The 15,217-nt window shown below is 29.8% G+C and overlaps 1 protein-coding gene across 2 annotated transcripts; it reads left to right on the plus strand.

Moving 5' to 3' along the window:
- Positions 1-3,424: 3,424 nt before the first annotated feature.
- Positions 3,425-11,931, plus strand: LOC107943691 (uncharacterized). 2 transcript variants are annotated; one of them, XM_041087983.1, is made up of 14 exons: positions 3,425-4,909; positions 5,831-5,880; positions 6,517-7,128; positions 7,597-9,484; positions 9,623-9,657; positions 9,745-9,862; positions 9,939-10,064; positions 10,181-10,332; positions 10,433-10,515; positions 10,639-10,750; positions 10,926-11,018; positions 11,134-11,214; positions 11,287-11,519; positions 11,613-11,931. In XM_041087983.1, exons 1-14 carry the CDS (start codon positions 3,778-3,780, stop codon positions 11,758-11,760), a joined length of 4,863 nt encoding a protein of 1,620 aa, XP_040943917.1. In that variant the 5' UTR covers positions 3,425-3,777; the 3' UTR covers positions 11,761-11,931. The 2 variants fall into 2 exon arrangements, with proteins under 2 accessions (XP_040943917.1, XP_040943918.1); XM_041087984.1 differs by having other exon boundaries at positions 3,426-4,909; positions 7,621-9,484.
- Positions 11,932-15,217: the final 3,286 nt, after the last annotated feature.

Here is a 15,217-nt window from a genome sequence, read left to right on the forward strand (position 1 = left end):
TTGGTTGAAGATTGCTTATTAAATGATGATTGGTGTGGACAATGACCAAATATTTGCTGCTTTATCTTTATTAACTTTAAGGCAATAAATACTAATTACTACTCTTTAGTATATTTATTATTTGGGTTTTTTAAGGAAAAATAATTAAATGCTTTGTTCTTTTTTGTTTTATTATTATCGACCCGTTACCCAATTACTCTACTGGGTTCTGATCCAGATTTTATGCGGTTCGTATTTTGGAATTGTAAGTGAGGCATTCGCGCTATTTTACGAGACCACACGATGTAGGTTTGCATCATTATGGATGCGAATTCACATCTAGAAAACACGTGTTAACTCTAAAGTAAAGTATATGTTGGTATGTATAGAAACCTACCTATGATATCATATCTTATAAATACACAGTTTAACCCATTTGAAGAGGACAAACTCTAAAATACTCAACAATTTCATAATTTTGAAAGAATTTTTTAATAAAAAATTAATTAGTTAAATAATCAATAATCCTTGTGTCGGCCATAAGGTTAAGAAGATTTTTAGTGCTCTTTTTGAGAGTGAAATCTAATTGGTGAATATATGAAAATAAAATGATGTTCAATCTCAATCATTATCTAACTTTTAAAATATATTTTTTTACATTAATTAATATGACATTTAAAAAATAAAATTAATGGATTATTTTAAAAATCGACGAAAGTAGTATATTAAATGTAAAAGAAATACATAAATTAGTAACTAATTTGATAAATTTTGAGATTTATTAAAAATAAGAAATTATTATTTTATTAAAACACGGTTAATATTCTCTTAAATGCCATCTTAATTTTCTAATAATTTATATTAAACATTAATTAATATAATTTTTTCTCAATTTTTTCTTTTTTAATTGAAATATTCTTATAAAAAAAGGGGATTAAAATAAAACAATTAAAACCCATTAATTATTAATAGAAAGTACTTGGGATTCTCTTTCATTATCTAAATTAAAATGCTTAGGTAAACAACCCTTTTTTTTAATAAAATATAAATAAATTAATACCATTTTTAAAACTAACGAATCCGATGTTTTTTTCAATCCAAAATATTCCCCAAAAAAGTAGGTGTTTTTCATTATTTATACTTAATTATATCAAAACATGAATCAAGAACTTGGTCAAATTATTGATTGTTAATTCAATCAATTAAATTGTTGATTCAATAATAATTTAATAAAAATAAGAATATCAATTAGAATGGGTAAAAGTATTATTGATGCCCCATATTAAGAATCGATTTACATTTTTTTCTTTCTATTAAAAAATAAATTAGTCCTTCTATTAAAAATCTCATTCATTTTTATTATTGAAAACGAGTCCCTATATGCCAGCATAAAGTATATATGACACATCATGTGTCAAGGTCAAAAAGGATGAAATTTTTAATAAAAATGACCAAATTACTCTTTGATCTAACATCTATAGACTAATTTATCCGTTTTTAGTAGATGGGGTAAAATACAATTTGACTCCTAGTATCATGACCATGATACAAACTAATACAAACTAATACGCATTGATACAAGTCGGCACTGATCGAAGTAGGCTAAAATGCATTGAAATTTTAATTGAACAATACTTAGACTATTGGTGATGGTTTAGGACTAGAACGATGCATATTGACTATCAAGCTCGTATCAATATCATATCAATTAAGAATACATGTCAACTTTTAATTTCATTTTTTAAATTAAAAAAATCTACTACTAGCGTAACAAAGAACTATTTTTATATTATTAATGTATAAAAATTATATTTATTATATAATTTATGCATATAATATTGATGTACTATTTTCTTGTTTTTACTTGACAATGTCAAAAGGGAAAATTTGTTTTTTTTTTAATTATTGACTTGTGAATGTAAAAAAAAAAAAGTCTATGAAAGATGCTTCTGCAGCTAACTTTTTATTTTTTTTATTTTAAGTTGACTTGAGAATATATTTCATGTCACTTTATTCTTCAACAATTTATCTTGTTTATTAATTATTGCTTTTCCACCAATACTGCATAAATTTGGCTGCTCTCTATTGCTTAAAACTTTGGTCATCATCAAATAGTAAATATTAAATTTTTTATTTTAATTTATTACAATTAAATTTAAATAATAATCTAAATACAATTAACCAAAATTTAAAACTAAAATAAAAAACACACATATTACTGTCATAGTTGTTTAAAATTAATAAGATAATAAGTATATATTTTATATAAATATCTTTATTATTTAAATTAAATCAATCAAAATGTATTATTTTTTATTCAAATTTAGTTCAAATCAAGTCGAACCTACCAAGTTAGATGAGCTGTTGAACTCATGAGCATGTTCATATATATGTATATGTATATGTATATGTATATGTATATGTATATGTATATTTAAGGAAATTATTAGTATAATCATAATTATAATTATAAATAATATATTTGAATAATTATAATTAGAATCAATCATTACAAAAGTAAGATACAACAAATAACCAAACCAATATCAAAATAAATTTGAATGGGATTCATACAAGATAAGACTTAAACCATAATAAATTTAAAGAAAATGCGCGCATAGTTTACATTGAATTGGTGGTCAAACTGATCAGGCATTGGTTCGTCAGTCTAATTGATTCGTCTAGTCTAACCACTTCGTCTGATTCAATTAAGTAAATTATTAAAAAATTATAAAAATAATTAAATACAAATCTAGTTTAACCGATTTATACTAATTCTCAAATTAACTAATTTGATACCCCTTTCCAGACTGATACTTCAACCGATTTCTAATTCAACTAACTGGTCCATCTAATTCAAGCAACCATACATAAAACTAGAATCTAAGCTTTCAAAAATCTCAAAACCTCAACCCTACTATAAATCCAAAAACATGTTTAAATGGGGCAATGCAATCGATAAAATTCATTTCCAAACAATTGTTTTTATATCATGGGTAATTATTTGATACACCGATTATAGAGTTTTTTAATTTTTATAAGCGGATTCAAGATATGACAAGTATTGCATTTATTTATATGTTTATTCTTTTACTATACCGTACAATGCACTTATTATACCATTAATTCACTTGTGAAATTTAATGAACTCGGGTAGGAGATAATTTTCCGTGCAATAATTTTTTGTCCTCTCTAGTTTGGTGAATGCTCCAATCTTTTTTCGATCTTTACCCGCTGCTTTGGATCATCAGTGATTGATTTCCTTATCGTATTAAGTGCTTGCGATCACTCTATATATGTCATGCTTGAATTGTGATAAAGCCAATTGTCAATAGGTCAGGTCATGATACTGAGGCTAAAATCTTTGTTGTGTTGTTTGAACTTGTCCTTCACTATCTACGATGAGTATTTATTATTTTTTCTCTAAATTATATGATTCCCTTCATTAATTAATAAATTTACCTTTAAATATATATATTTCTATAAAAATTAGATAATAACATCACACCATTTTAGAATACAAAATCAGGGATCAAATTTGTGAAATTCTAGTATTAATGTAGACAAAAAAAAATCAGAGAGTAGGTTGAGATATTATTTAATTTGCAGGCAGGTGATTTGTAGGAAGCAAAAACAAAAGTCAAAATAGAAACAGTGAGTATTCCGCGTGAGTTATCAATGACGCGCTTTTCCTACTGCTTTTGCTTTTCCTGGGTGATCATCTTGCTGCTTTCACTTTCTTTTCTACCGTATTTCTCTTCTGCTTTACCCAAACTCTGTTGAATCTCACCTTCTTTCATGACTTCTTCCTTTTTTGACACCGCCTTGAGATTGTTACTATCCTGCGCTAAAGCTATTGAAGGTGGGGATCTGAAAAGCGCCGATGCGTTCCTTCACAACATCTTGATTCTTGCTGATGAGAGACCCTACCCATATCAAAGCAGAGTGGTGAAATACTTTGCGGACGCTCTGGTTCGCCAAGCCTACGGACTGCATCCCGCTTCTTCCTACTTCGCTTTTCCGGTGGATCCTGCACCATATTATCATTATAACAGCTACCATATTAATGGCGTCATAAAAAAAGTTATCGATGATGCTTTGATGGGAAACAGGCGATTGCACCTCATTGATTTCTCCATCCCGTATTACTACAGGTTTGAGAATTCAGTTCTTCGTACACTACCGAACTTCTTCGGCTATCCTCTACCCGTCCGTGTAAGTTACATACTTCCACCATTTCTGAAAGAATATGTAGAGTTCTCACGCCAAATGGAGTTTTTGACTAAGGATGCCAAGGAAGTTAATGTAAAGTTGGAGGATGAGTTGAAAGTGGTTTATGGCAATAGTTTGGCAGAAGTGGATGAATGTGAAATAGATTTCAAAAGAAGAAGAGATGATGAAATGGTGGTGATTTACTATAAATTTAAACTTGATAAGTTGGTAAGAGATGCAAAAGCAATGGAGAGAGAGTTAGTAAGATTGAAGGAGATAAATCCGACGACTGTAATCATGCTGGACTTTTATTCTAATCATACCCACTCCAATTTCTTGACATGTTTCAAGGATTCATTTCAGTATTCCTTGAAGACTCTTGATTACTGGGCGGAGTTGGACCATTATCTTGATGGGAAGTATGAGTGGGAGTGCAACATAGAGGCAGGGGAAGGTAATAATATAATTAGGCGACACCCAGCTTTGACAGAATGGCAACATCTATTTTTAATGGCTGGCTTTAGTCGAATTCCATTAAACCACAGGAAAGATAATCTTAGCGTTGAGGATGAAAGCTTCTTAGAAATAATGGGGAAGGAAGAAGAGTGCTTGATTTTAGGTAACAAGGGATGTCCAATGTTTTTCTTATCGGCATGGAAACCCAAAGTTGAAGATGGACACTTCAATTCCAATTCCACCAACCATAAGTTTGGACAAGGTATTTTTTTTTCTTAAATTATATAATAATTTTACAATTGAATTATGGTTGAACCACCAAATTATCAATTTATTGATTCTATCAATCTCTTTGATTCGATCTAATTCAAATAATCTTAAATTATATATCAATTTTTATTTGCTGCATTGAAAACTTATAAATTTCTATATTAATAGCCAACCATATGATACATCCATACTAAAATAAATTATTTTAAAAAAATAAATTATTTTTATTTATAATACTAATAAAAGTTAAAATTTTAATTAATTGAAGGATTTTTCTGTTAAAATTAACTGTCAATTGTTAAATGGTAATGATTACTTTTTTTGTGTTATTTTCATCACAAGGCATGGAAGGATTGTGACACATGGTGAAAATTAATTTTTATTAAAAATAATAAAAATTATAATCATTATAAAAATATACAAAAATATTTTTAAAAATTACAAAAGAAATTATTGAAAAAATAGAAAATTGCACAAAAATGATAAAATTATTATAAATAAAAATAAAAATAATTAAAAACTTGCAAAAATATTAAAATTAAAAAATTAAAAATTATATAAATTGCAAAAAGAAAACATTGTAAAAAATATGAAAAATATTTAAAAATATAGAAAATAATAAATTTTAAAATTTAATTCATAATCAAAAGGATTTAAAAAAATACTTTATAATTAATTTGATTTAGTTGAAATTAATTAACTGAAATATTCATTTAACCAAAATTTATTGCATATACAAAATTAATTTATTTTAATTATAGTTTACATATTATTAGTTTAAGAATATTTTAAGTTAAAATATATATTTAGGACATGATTAGTAATAAGTTGAATTAAACAGAAAGTGACCAAATTAATAAAAGTTGACTCATTTTATTTGACTAATTATAGCATTTTTGGAATATCTTTGTAGGTTTCAATCCAAATCCTCTGCCTCGTCAACCTCTTCAACCTTTTCTAGAGGTATTACGTTATCCAAGACTAAGGATGAGTTTGGATGGGCAGTATCTTTAGCTGCGGTTAGTGTAAAAATAGCGGTGGCGGTGAGATTAGACACTGTAGCGATTTGTAGCGTGAGATAAAAAGTAAACTAAACACACCGCACTGCACCCAATCCACCCTAAACAAATAGTCTATCTTTTATACATGTTTAAATGCATTTGGGCCAGGCTTGAATTATTTTTTTACAATAAAAGGTATAATTTTTATTTAAATTATTTAAATTTAATTATAAAAATAAAAATATTCATATTTGAAATATTTGAAATATTTTAATTTTTAAAATAGTAAAATTAACTATTTTAGGTAGCCTAGACTTGACTCAGATGAGTTTTCAAATTTTTTTGGTTCAACCCAACTTTAACTTATGAATACCTATCTCTATAAGAGAAAATTAAATTATTTGAATAAGTACAATTATGACATTATGTTATTAATTTGTTTAAATTTATGAATAACTGACTGAAAAAAGTAACCTTTCAATTTTAATTATCTTTATCAAATTAAAAGTACAATGCCAAAATTATTTTCATTTAGAGTGTTATTTCAAATTTTCAAATTTTATTTGTGATAATTGTTTCTTATTTAATACTTTTACAGGGTTTGATATTGAATCGATTAGCTGCACTGGCTGAGATACATGACATATCAAAAGATTTATGTTGTAAATACCAACTTTCATTGGCTTTAACATGGGCTTCTAAGGTTAACAATATGAATGAAACTATCTCAGATCTAAACAAGAAACATGTTGTTTTTATCCAAAGTAATTCTTGTTATGTGAAAGATAGCAAATCTTATAATTTTATGCTTGTTTCTGAAGACATGATTAGTGGCCTCACTATTGAGAAAGCATTTGAATCAAGGGACGGCTACCGTTTTGAACCATCTATTACTAAGGTAGAAGCCTACAGATATTTCATGTTAGAGGATTATAACATAGATGTTGCTGTTGCTATCTGTCTACAAAATCGTCACACAAGTGATGAAGTTTATGTCGTAGAATTTTTTTGGCCTCCAACTGAGAGTGAAATATCAAAATCTTTAGCTCTTCGTATCTTCGATGACTTCAAACATATGAAGACAACGTTTGTAACAGTAAAAGTTCAAGGTCCCGAAATTAAGTTCCAAGAAGAAGCCATTTCAAGCATTCCTACATCTTCAAACACAGCAATGCCTTTGAAAATAGCTGAAAATGCGCATATTGAGCAGGTAATTACATTACCTTATATTATTTCAACACTGAATTAATTATGGGTTAGCATTTATGGTTCTAATATGATAATAACATTTGCTCTAAGAAGAGGTGGTTCCTAATTTTGACTCTCTGATTTCTTTACATTCTTCGTCTAACACACTAAAAGGGCCTTATAACAAGGTCATTATTTATTCTTCCTTGTTAATGTCATAGACTCCAAATCTAGTTTTTCTTTAACCTAATCAGTTCCATAGAAACCCATAAGTAAAAACTTACATCAAGACTGCAGCTTAATAAATTAATTTCACGGTAAATCTAGTTACCTTTTTTACAATATTGGTCGAATATCTTTTCAACCTCGTATTCATATTTTCTGCTTAAATATTGTATATATATGTAGTATCAAATAGATTTTCCCTTTGGATAAAATATTGAAATCATATAAAGTAATATACATGATTTATTATTCTCATTTTTCATAGATAAATTTCAATGATGACTCTCAGATTGTGGAAACAAAGCGAAACAAACAGAGAAAGTCGTGGTCAAAGGTTTGGGTGGACTTTGATAAATCTGAAGAAGAAGGAAAACAAGTAGCCAAATGTAAACACTGCCCCAAGGTGCTTACAGGGTCAAGTAAGAGTGGAACCACACACTTGAATAACCACTTGAAAGTATGTCCTGGTAAGAAAAAACAAAATCAAGAAAGCCAGTTGATACTTCCAGTTGATACCAATGAAAGAAGCTCAACGTTTTATCAAGAAAGGAAAAAACAAAATCAAGAAAGCCAGTTGATACTTCCAGTTGATACCAATGAAAGAAGCTCAATGTTTGATCAAGAAAGGAGTCACTTGGATCTTGTGAAAATGGTTATTAGGCATCAGTATCCATTAGATCTGGCTGGTCAAGAAGCCTTCAAGAATTTTGTGAAAGGTTTGCAGCCAATGTATGAGTTTCAATCAAGAGATAAATTGTTATCTGACATACATCACATCTATAATGAAGAGAGAGAGAAACTTCAGTTGTATTTTGATAAGCTTGCTTGCAAATTAAATTTGACAGTAAGTTTGTGGAAGAACAATCATGGAAAGACTGCATATTGTTGTTTGATAGCACATTTTATTGATGATGGTTGGGAACTAAAGATAAAGATTCTTGGCTTGAGGAAATTAGAGCATGTATATGACACAAAGGTCGTAGGTGGAATTATTGGGAGCTTTGTTTCGGAGTGGAATATAAGTAAGAAAGTATGTTCCATAACTGTGGATAACTCTTTTCTGAATGATGGTATGGTTCATCAGATAAGAGAAAATTGTGTTAGCGAGCAGGGCTCCCTTTCTACAGCCCATTGGTTCATCAGTTTCACACTTCTTGAGGATGGGTTTCGTGAGATGGATACCATACTTTCAAAGTTATGGAAATCCATTGAATATGTCACTGAAACAACGCATGGAAAACTGAACTTTCAAGAAGCTGTAAATCAAGTGAAGCTACAAGGTGGGAAATCATGGGACGAACTTTCTTTCAAGCTGGAATCAGACTCTGACATACTTGATAGTGCCTTGAGGTCAAGAGAAATATTTTGTAAGCTGGAGCAAATTGATGACAATTTTATGCTAAACCTATCAAAGGAGGAATGGGAGAAGGCAGTAACTCTACAAAATTGTTTCAAATGTTTTGATGATATCAAAGGAACTCAATCCCTTACTGCAAATTTGTACTTCCCGAAGCTCTGCAACATGTATGAGGAATTTGGTCAACTAAAAAAGAGCAATCATCCGTTTGTTATATTGATGAAGAGGAAATTTGACAACTATTGGAGCTTATGTAATGTGGCTTTCACTAGTGCGGCTGCTCTTGATCCAAGGTTGAAGTTTAGATCCTCATGTAATGAGACCTATGATCTTGAAAGTATGATGAAGCTGATAAGATTTCGTAAAGTTCTCATGGATGTTTACTCTGAGTATGCTAATGAAGCCAAAAATCTGAGTGCATCATCTTCAGTCTTGGATGATTACAATTCTTTAGCAGCACAGACCACAAAAGATTGTATTGTGAGCTACTTCAGTAAATTTGCATCTGCAAGCAATGTTAAAGAGGTGGCTTCACAGAAGTCAGAGCTTGACTGTTACTTAGAAGAGACATTGCTTCCCTCGGATGCAGACATACTTGGTTGGTGGCGTGTTAATTCTGAAAGGTTCCCTACACTTGCAAAGATGGCTCGTGATTTCCTCGCAATCCCAGTATCAGTTTCCTCACCATGTTCGAATATTAGTGCCATGACCATAAATCCAGTCTACAGTAGCTTAGACCCTGAGAGCATGGAAGCTCTGGTATGCAGTCAAAATTGGTTGGAATCTACAAAAGAAAGTAAGTCTAACTTTGACTTTGTTTAGACCCTTTTGTTTAGCTAGAGTTTATCATTCTATTTTCCTACACTTCAATAGAGGGTCTACTTTTTAGAGTTACATCAAGTTTTCACTTATATGAATTCATTTTCTATCACAGATGAGGGAGATCATCATGAGCCCATGCAAAATATGGTATTAATATCCATTGAATCCTTTTTCCTACAACATGTCTAAGAATTTCAAAAGATTGAATTACATTAATGCATTTTCATTTCACAGGATAAAAGGAAAAGAAAGATGGAAGAGAATGACACTTCTACTGTAAAAGTTTTCAAAAACCGGCCTCATGAAAAAGCTAGTAGTAATGGAGACATTGCTAGTGATTTCAACAAAAATGGTATTTGAACCATACTTGCCATTATTATCTGTTTTGCTACTTAAACTTGGTATCAATTGAACTGTTGAAATGCCAGATGGTAGTCTATCTTTTGACAATTGGATGGAGCCACAATGTTCTCCTTCAGAGTCTGTTGGTGAAAAAGCAGAGATCATGGAAGCTTCGGTTTGCAATCGAGATAGGTTGGAATCGTCAATAGGAAGTAAGTTCTTATGGAGAAACTAGTAGTGGAAACAAATCTAAAACTACTTAAACAATGGTTTCCTTTAACATTTGGCAATGGCTCACTCCATTGTTAAGCAAAATTTCTTGATACAGAAACTAATCATGGAAGAAACATTGCTGCCGCAATTGAAATTCCAAATGATGAACCATCATTCAACAGTAATCAATCGGATCAATTTCAAAGCTCATCTTCCGAGTCTGATGATGAGACAACATTGAGGGAGCAAGGGTCATGGTGTAGAGAGGTTCATACTTTATTTCAATTTTCTTTATCTACATTCCTTTACTTTTTATGCATATATTAGTGTTCTTACATTATGAATTCTAATTTCTTGTTCTTATAAGGACGTTCGGACATATTTAGTCTCAAGCTTTACAAACAAGGAGAAAAAACGATTAAATAGATGGAAAAGGTGTGAGTTGAGCGGGTATGTTGCTAGTTTTAATTAGTTAATATCAGAATAATAAGTGATCATTATAATCTACCTATATATATTAGAGTTTATGTTTCAGGGAAAATCTAACTATAAATTAAAATTTACTTTTCACAGAAAGAAAATTGGACAAGACAAGGAATTTCAATTAATGGGCGAGAACCTAACACCTTTACTCATGGTGCCTCATTGTGATGAAACACTAAGAGAGTACTATATCGATGATTCGGTAATTACTTATTACGTGATTGAACCATAAATTAGTTTTTTAATTCGTATATTGTTATCATTTTTATAATTATAATTAGTGTTATGTTTTACTCATCTTCAAAGTTAATAGTTCTACAATTTAATATTTTGATTGAAGATATACTAATGATATTAATGATTAATATTACATGCAGGTTGTTAATACTTATTTTAAATTGCTTAAGAAGAGATCCGACAAATTTCCAAATGTATACATCAAACATTATTCGTTTGATTCTCTAATAGCTGTAAGTATTTTTATCCTGCCAAAAATTATTGGTATTTTTAAATGAAATTATTAGTATATTATATAAAATTATATAAAGAGAGTACCATTTAACTTGTATATTTTTCAATTACCAGACTTGCTTAATAGAAGGATCCAAATCAGAAGATGAAGTATTAGCCTGGTTTAAAGATGAAAAGTTAAGAGGGGTCCATAAAGTAAGCTCAAACTTGTGATGTAATTTGGATTAAAATAGTTGATCATATCTAATTGTAATTCCTTTTTTGTAGTTGTTTCTACCAATGTGTTTATCAGCACATTGGGTTCTTTTCTGTGTAGATACCAAAGAGAAGAAGATTTCTTGGTTAGATTGGATACCATCTTCTCGGATGATGTCTATTAATAGTGTCGAAAAACAAAAAATATTCCAGTGGTTCATACTCTATCTACTGCCACAATTTGGTTATAATGATGCAGAGAAATGGCCATTTGAAGTGCGTACTGATATTCCAAAGCAAGAAAAGTAAGATTTCATCTTTCAAAACTTATAAGTTTTCTATATTTTATTTACTTATCATCTTACATTTTTTTTTCATTTCTTTTACTACAACTAAAGCTCGATTGATTGCGGAGTATTCGTGATGAAATATGGTGATTGCCTAATGCATGGTGATTTCTTCCCTTTTACACAAAAAGATATGATTCATTTCCGACGTCATATCTTTCTTGATATATACCGTGGAAGGTTACATGGTAAAAGATAGACAAATTTGTCACTTGTTTTGGAGCTGAAATTCAATGGATGTGTTTTTTTTCTGTAATGTTTTTTTATTGTTAGTTTTGTTAAATCTGACCCTTTTATGCACGTATAGTGTTTTCGTCCTTAGATTTATACTTAATTTCCATCGCAATTGAAATAATGTTGAGTTTTTGCACTTTAATTTAGCTCATGCTTAAACAATTGACTCCATTTTGGATGTTAAGTTTTTCTCTTTCTCCTTTCATTATTCATGTTTCGGAAGCTAAATTTGTTATTAAATCAATAAAAACAGGCCCATGTTAGTTCTCCAGCCAAATACTTAATTGTGAGTCGCTAAAATTTTAAATTTTAAAAATATTGGTGATGAAATTGAAAGTTTTTGAAGTTAGTTGATCAAAATAAAGCCTACCCTAAAGTTAGGTGACTAATATTTTAGTCATTATTTAGGTTAAAGAAAGTAACTTGACTCTTTTTGAAAGGTTAATAATTTAAATTAGTTTTTAAAAAATAAAAGTCAACTTGACAAAAGATATAAAAGTTAAGCTAAATTTATCATTATGCCATTTTAAAATTTAAAAAACACCAAATTAAGATATAGGACTAAATCCATAACTTTCATAAATTACAGAGATCAATAGCAAAATTTTAACTGTAAGAAAGCTTATGAATAGCACGTATAAAGGTAAAAGTTTTGAGGTCGTATTAGTGGATTGCATTTCTACTCTTAAAAACTGGCATGGGTGACAGAATAACCAAACAGTAACACGTGATGTGTCATGTGTACCTCATGCTAATATACAAGGACAAGCTTTTTAACAATAAAAATGGATGAAAATTTTAATAGAATGATTAATTTATTCTTTGATCTAATATATAGTAACTAATTTGTCTATTTTCTGAATAAAGAGGACAAAATACAATCTAATTCCCAATACAAGGGCTCCACGATACTTTTACCTCTCACAAACTCTCATCGAATATGTGAAGGGTCATTTGTTGAGTAGAGATAAACTCAGCAATAAGTTTGGTTCGCATCAAAGAAGCGAGACAAAAAGTGTCGCTATTGTAAGAAGTTATGTCATGTCAAAGCAGATTGTTATAAATTACGAAATAAAAGGGCTGCTAAGAGTAACGAGAAAGATATAGCTGGCGCTAATTTGGCTGATAATAGCGATGCCGATTTCTTGTTAGTGTTAATGAGTGATAGCTCCAAGATTACGTCTGAGTGGATCTTAGATTCGGGATGTTCTTTTCACATATGTCCCAACAGAGAATGGTTTTCCACATATAGTTCGATTAAAGGTAGTGTTGTGCGCATGTGAAACGATTCATTCGGTAAGGTAATTGGTATTGGTACTGTTAAATTAGGATGCACGATGAGACAATTAGGACACTCTCAGATGTCAAGTATATACCTGATTTACAAAAGAATCTCATCTCCTTGAGTATTTTAGACTCAAAAGTTTGCAGAATCAACATTGAGTCGAGCGGCATTAAGGTGTCTCGTGGGGCTCTCATTTTGTTAAAAGGTAAAAGGACCGACAATATATATATTCTAGAAGGTTCTATAGTGACCGGTGAAACCAGATGTCCCTCGTCCATTACGGAGTCAGAGTCAACTCGTTTGGCACGGAGACAACTTAGTTATAGGAGGAAAAAGTGTTTGACTATTTTGTTGAAGAGAGATTCTCTTTTGGATGTAGGTTTTGAAAAGTTACAGCACTGTGTTCGTGAAAGTCATACTCGAGTTAGTTTTGATTTCGCAGTGCACAAGTCAAAGGCTAGAAGTCTTCCAGGTTCTAAGCACAGATTCAACTCAATTAATTCCCTGTATAGTTCAAGATAGGCTCATGGCAGGTTTTGGCAAAGATGGCGTTGTAGAAATATGAGTCAATGTAGAGATTTGTTGAGTATGACTCCTATTTTAGTCGAATTTGAGAAATAATCTTCCAGTTAAATTTTGTTTATTTGTTTCAATCAAACTCTTATTAGTCTAGATTATTTTATTATTATTTTATCTATGGATTTAGCCTATAAATATGCTCTTTTACAACCTTAGAAAATACACTTATTAGAGATTAGAACTCATAACAATTTTAGATATTTTTGTGTTTATGTTTTAAGGGTTTTTTATTTTTGGGGTTTAGTTTTTATGTCCATCTTTTGTACTATTCGTTCCTTGCCATTATAGTAAAATCATCTTTGTTTGTGGTTTTTTATCCTCTTTGGAGTAGTTTTTTCACGTTAAATTTGTATGTTCAATTTCTCAATTTATTCCTCTATTTTTACTTGTTCGTTACTTAATCGAGTCTATCTCCAACAATTGAAGGAGTAAGGACCATGAACAGGTTAATGCTTCATTTCTTACACACACACATATATATTCCTCTGGTTTTATGCATATATTAATGGTTCTGCATCATAATTTTATTTGAATATTGTTCACATTGGATGTTAAGGCATATTTACTTGAAAAAAAATTACTTGAACAGGTTCTCATGAAGAGGTTCAACAAGGACCAACTTGATTGTAAGGTTGAAACTGCCAAAAATAAAATTTACTTAAAAAATGAATAGTAAAAAATGACAAATAGGATTGCATCCACAAAAATCGGTAGAAATTTTATTCCCTTAACTAAAATAATTAAAATAAAGAGGGAGGTTTTGTTTAAAGAAAAACTTAAAAATTAATATTAAGATTTGGAAAAAACAAAGAAAGCAATAACTAAAATTCCAAGGAAAATCAATGAGATGAAGTTTCTAATCAAAGTAAATTTTTCGTTTAATTCAAAGGTTTGATCATTGATGCAAAAATAAATTTCAATATTTTTTAATAAATTAGTTATAGTTATCGACGATTGTCAAGTAACTTAATATCTTCTTACCTTTCATTATTAACAAACAACCTCATAACGACCACTTAAGAATTTAATTTATCAATAGTTTTAAAGAACAAAAGAAACTTAATTCTAAAAAACAAATGCACATCAAAGTTTATTTAAATAAGATTGCATGCCTACATACATAAATTATTATGCAATCGCCACAATTATTAGAAACCAATTGATCAACTAATTATCTAATTCACAAAGCAATTATTCTAAGCTTTCAAATATTGGTCATATATTTAACAAACTTGAACAATTGTAATTAAACCAAAAGATATGCAAATACCAAAGAACACAAAAAAGATTAAAAGCAAATTAAATCTCACAACCTGTAGAATCGAACTTCAAATTTTACTTTAACTAGAAAAGAGGAGTTTAGCAAGTCATAAAGAAAATAAAACGCAAAGCGAATTAAAATTGGAAACGGAGATCCTTCATCTCTATTCTAAGATCCTATTTATAGAGTTTATGGAGTCTTAACTGACTTCAAACTAGGGTTACAAATTAGCATGGTTTCAGATGGGGGTTGAGGTGTAATGTATTTAACTTACTTTTTGTTTCACGTTACAATATT

The sequence above is a fragment of the Gossypium hirsutum genome, chromosome D02 (assembly GCF_007990345.1).
Source record: "Gossypium hirsutum isolate 1008001.06 chromosome D02, Gossypium_hirsutum_v2.1, whole genome shotgun sequence".
NCBI lineage: Eukaryota > Viridiplantae > Streptophyta > Magnoliopsida > Malvales > Malvaceae > Gossypium > Gossypium hirsutum.

Bases quoted from the DNA above. Each gene is read 5' to 3' on its own strand.
- LOC107943691 (XM_041087983.1), top strand. From the start codon at position 3,778: ATGACTTCTTCCTTTTTTGACACCGCCTTGAGATTGTTACTATCCTGC. The intron at 9,658-9,744 runs GTATTAATATCC...TTCATTTCACAG, and splicing joins ATGAGCCCATGCAAAATATG to GATAAAAGGAAAAGAAAGAT. The intron at 10,516-10,638 runs GTATGTTGCTAG...TACTTTTCACAG, and splicing joins AAAAGGTGTGAGTTGAGCGG to AAAGAAAATTGGACAAGACA.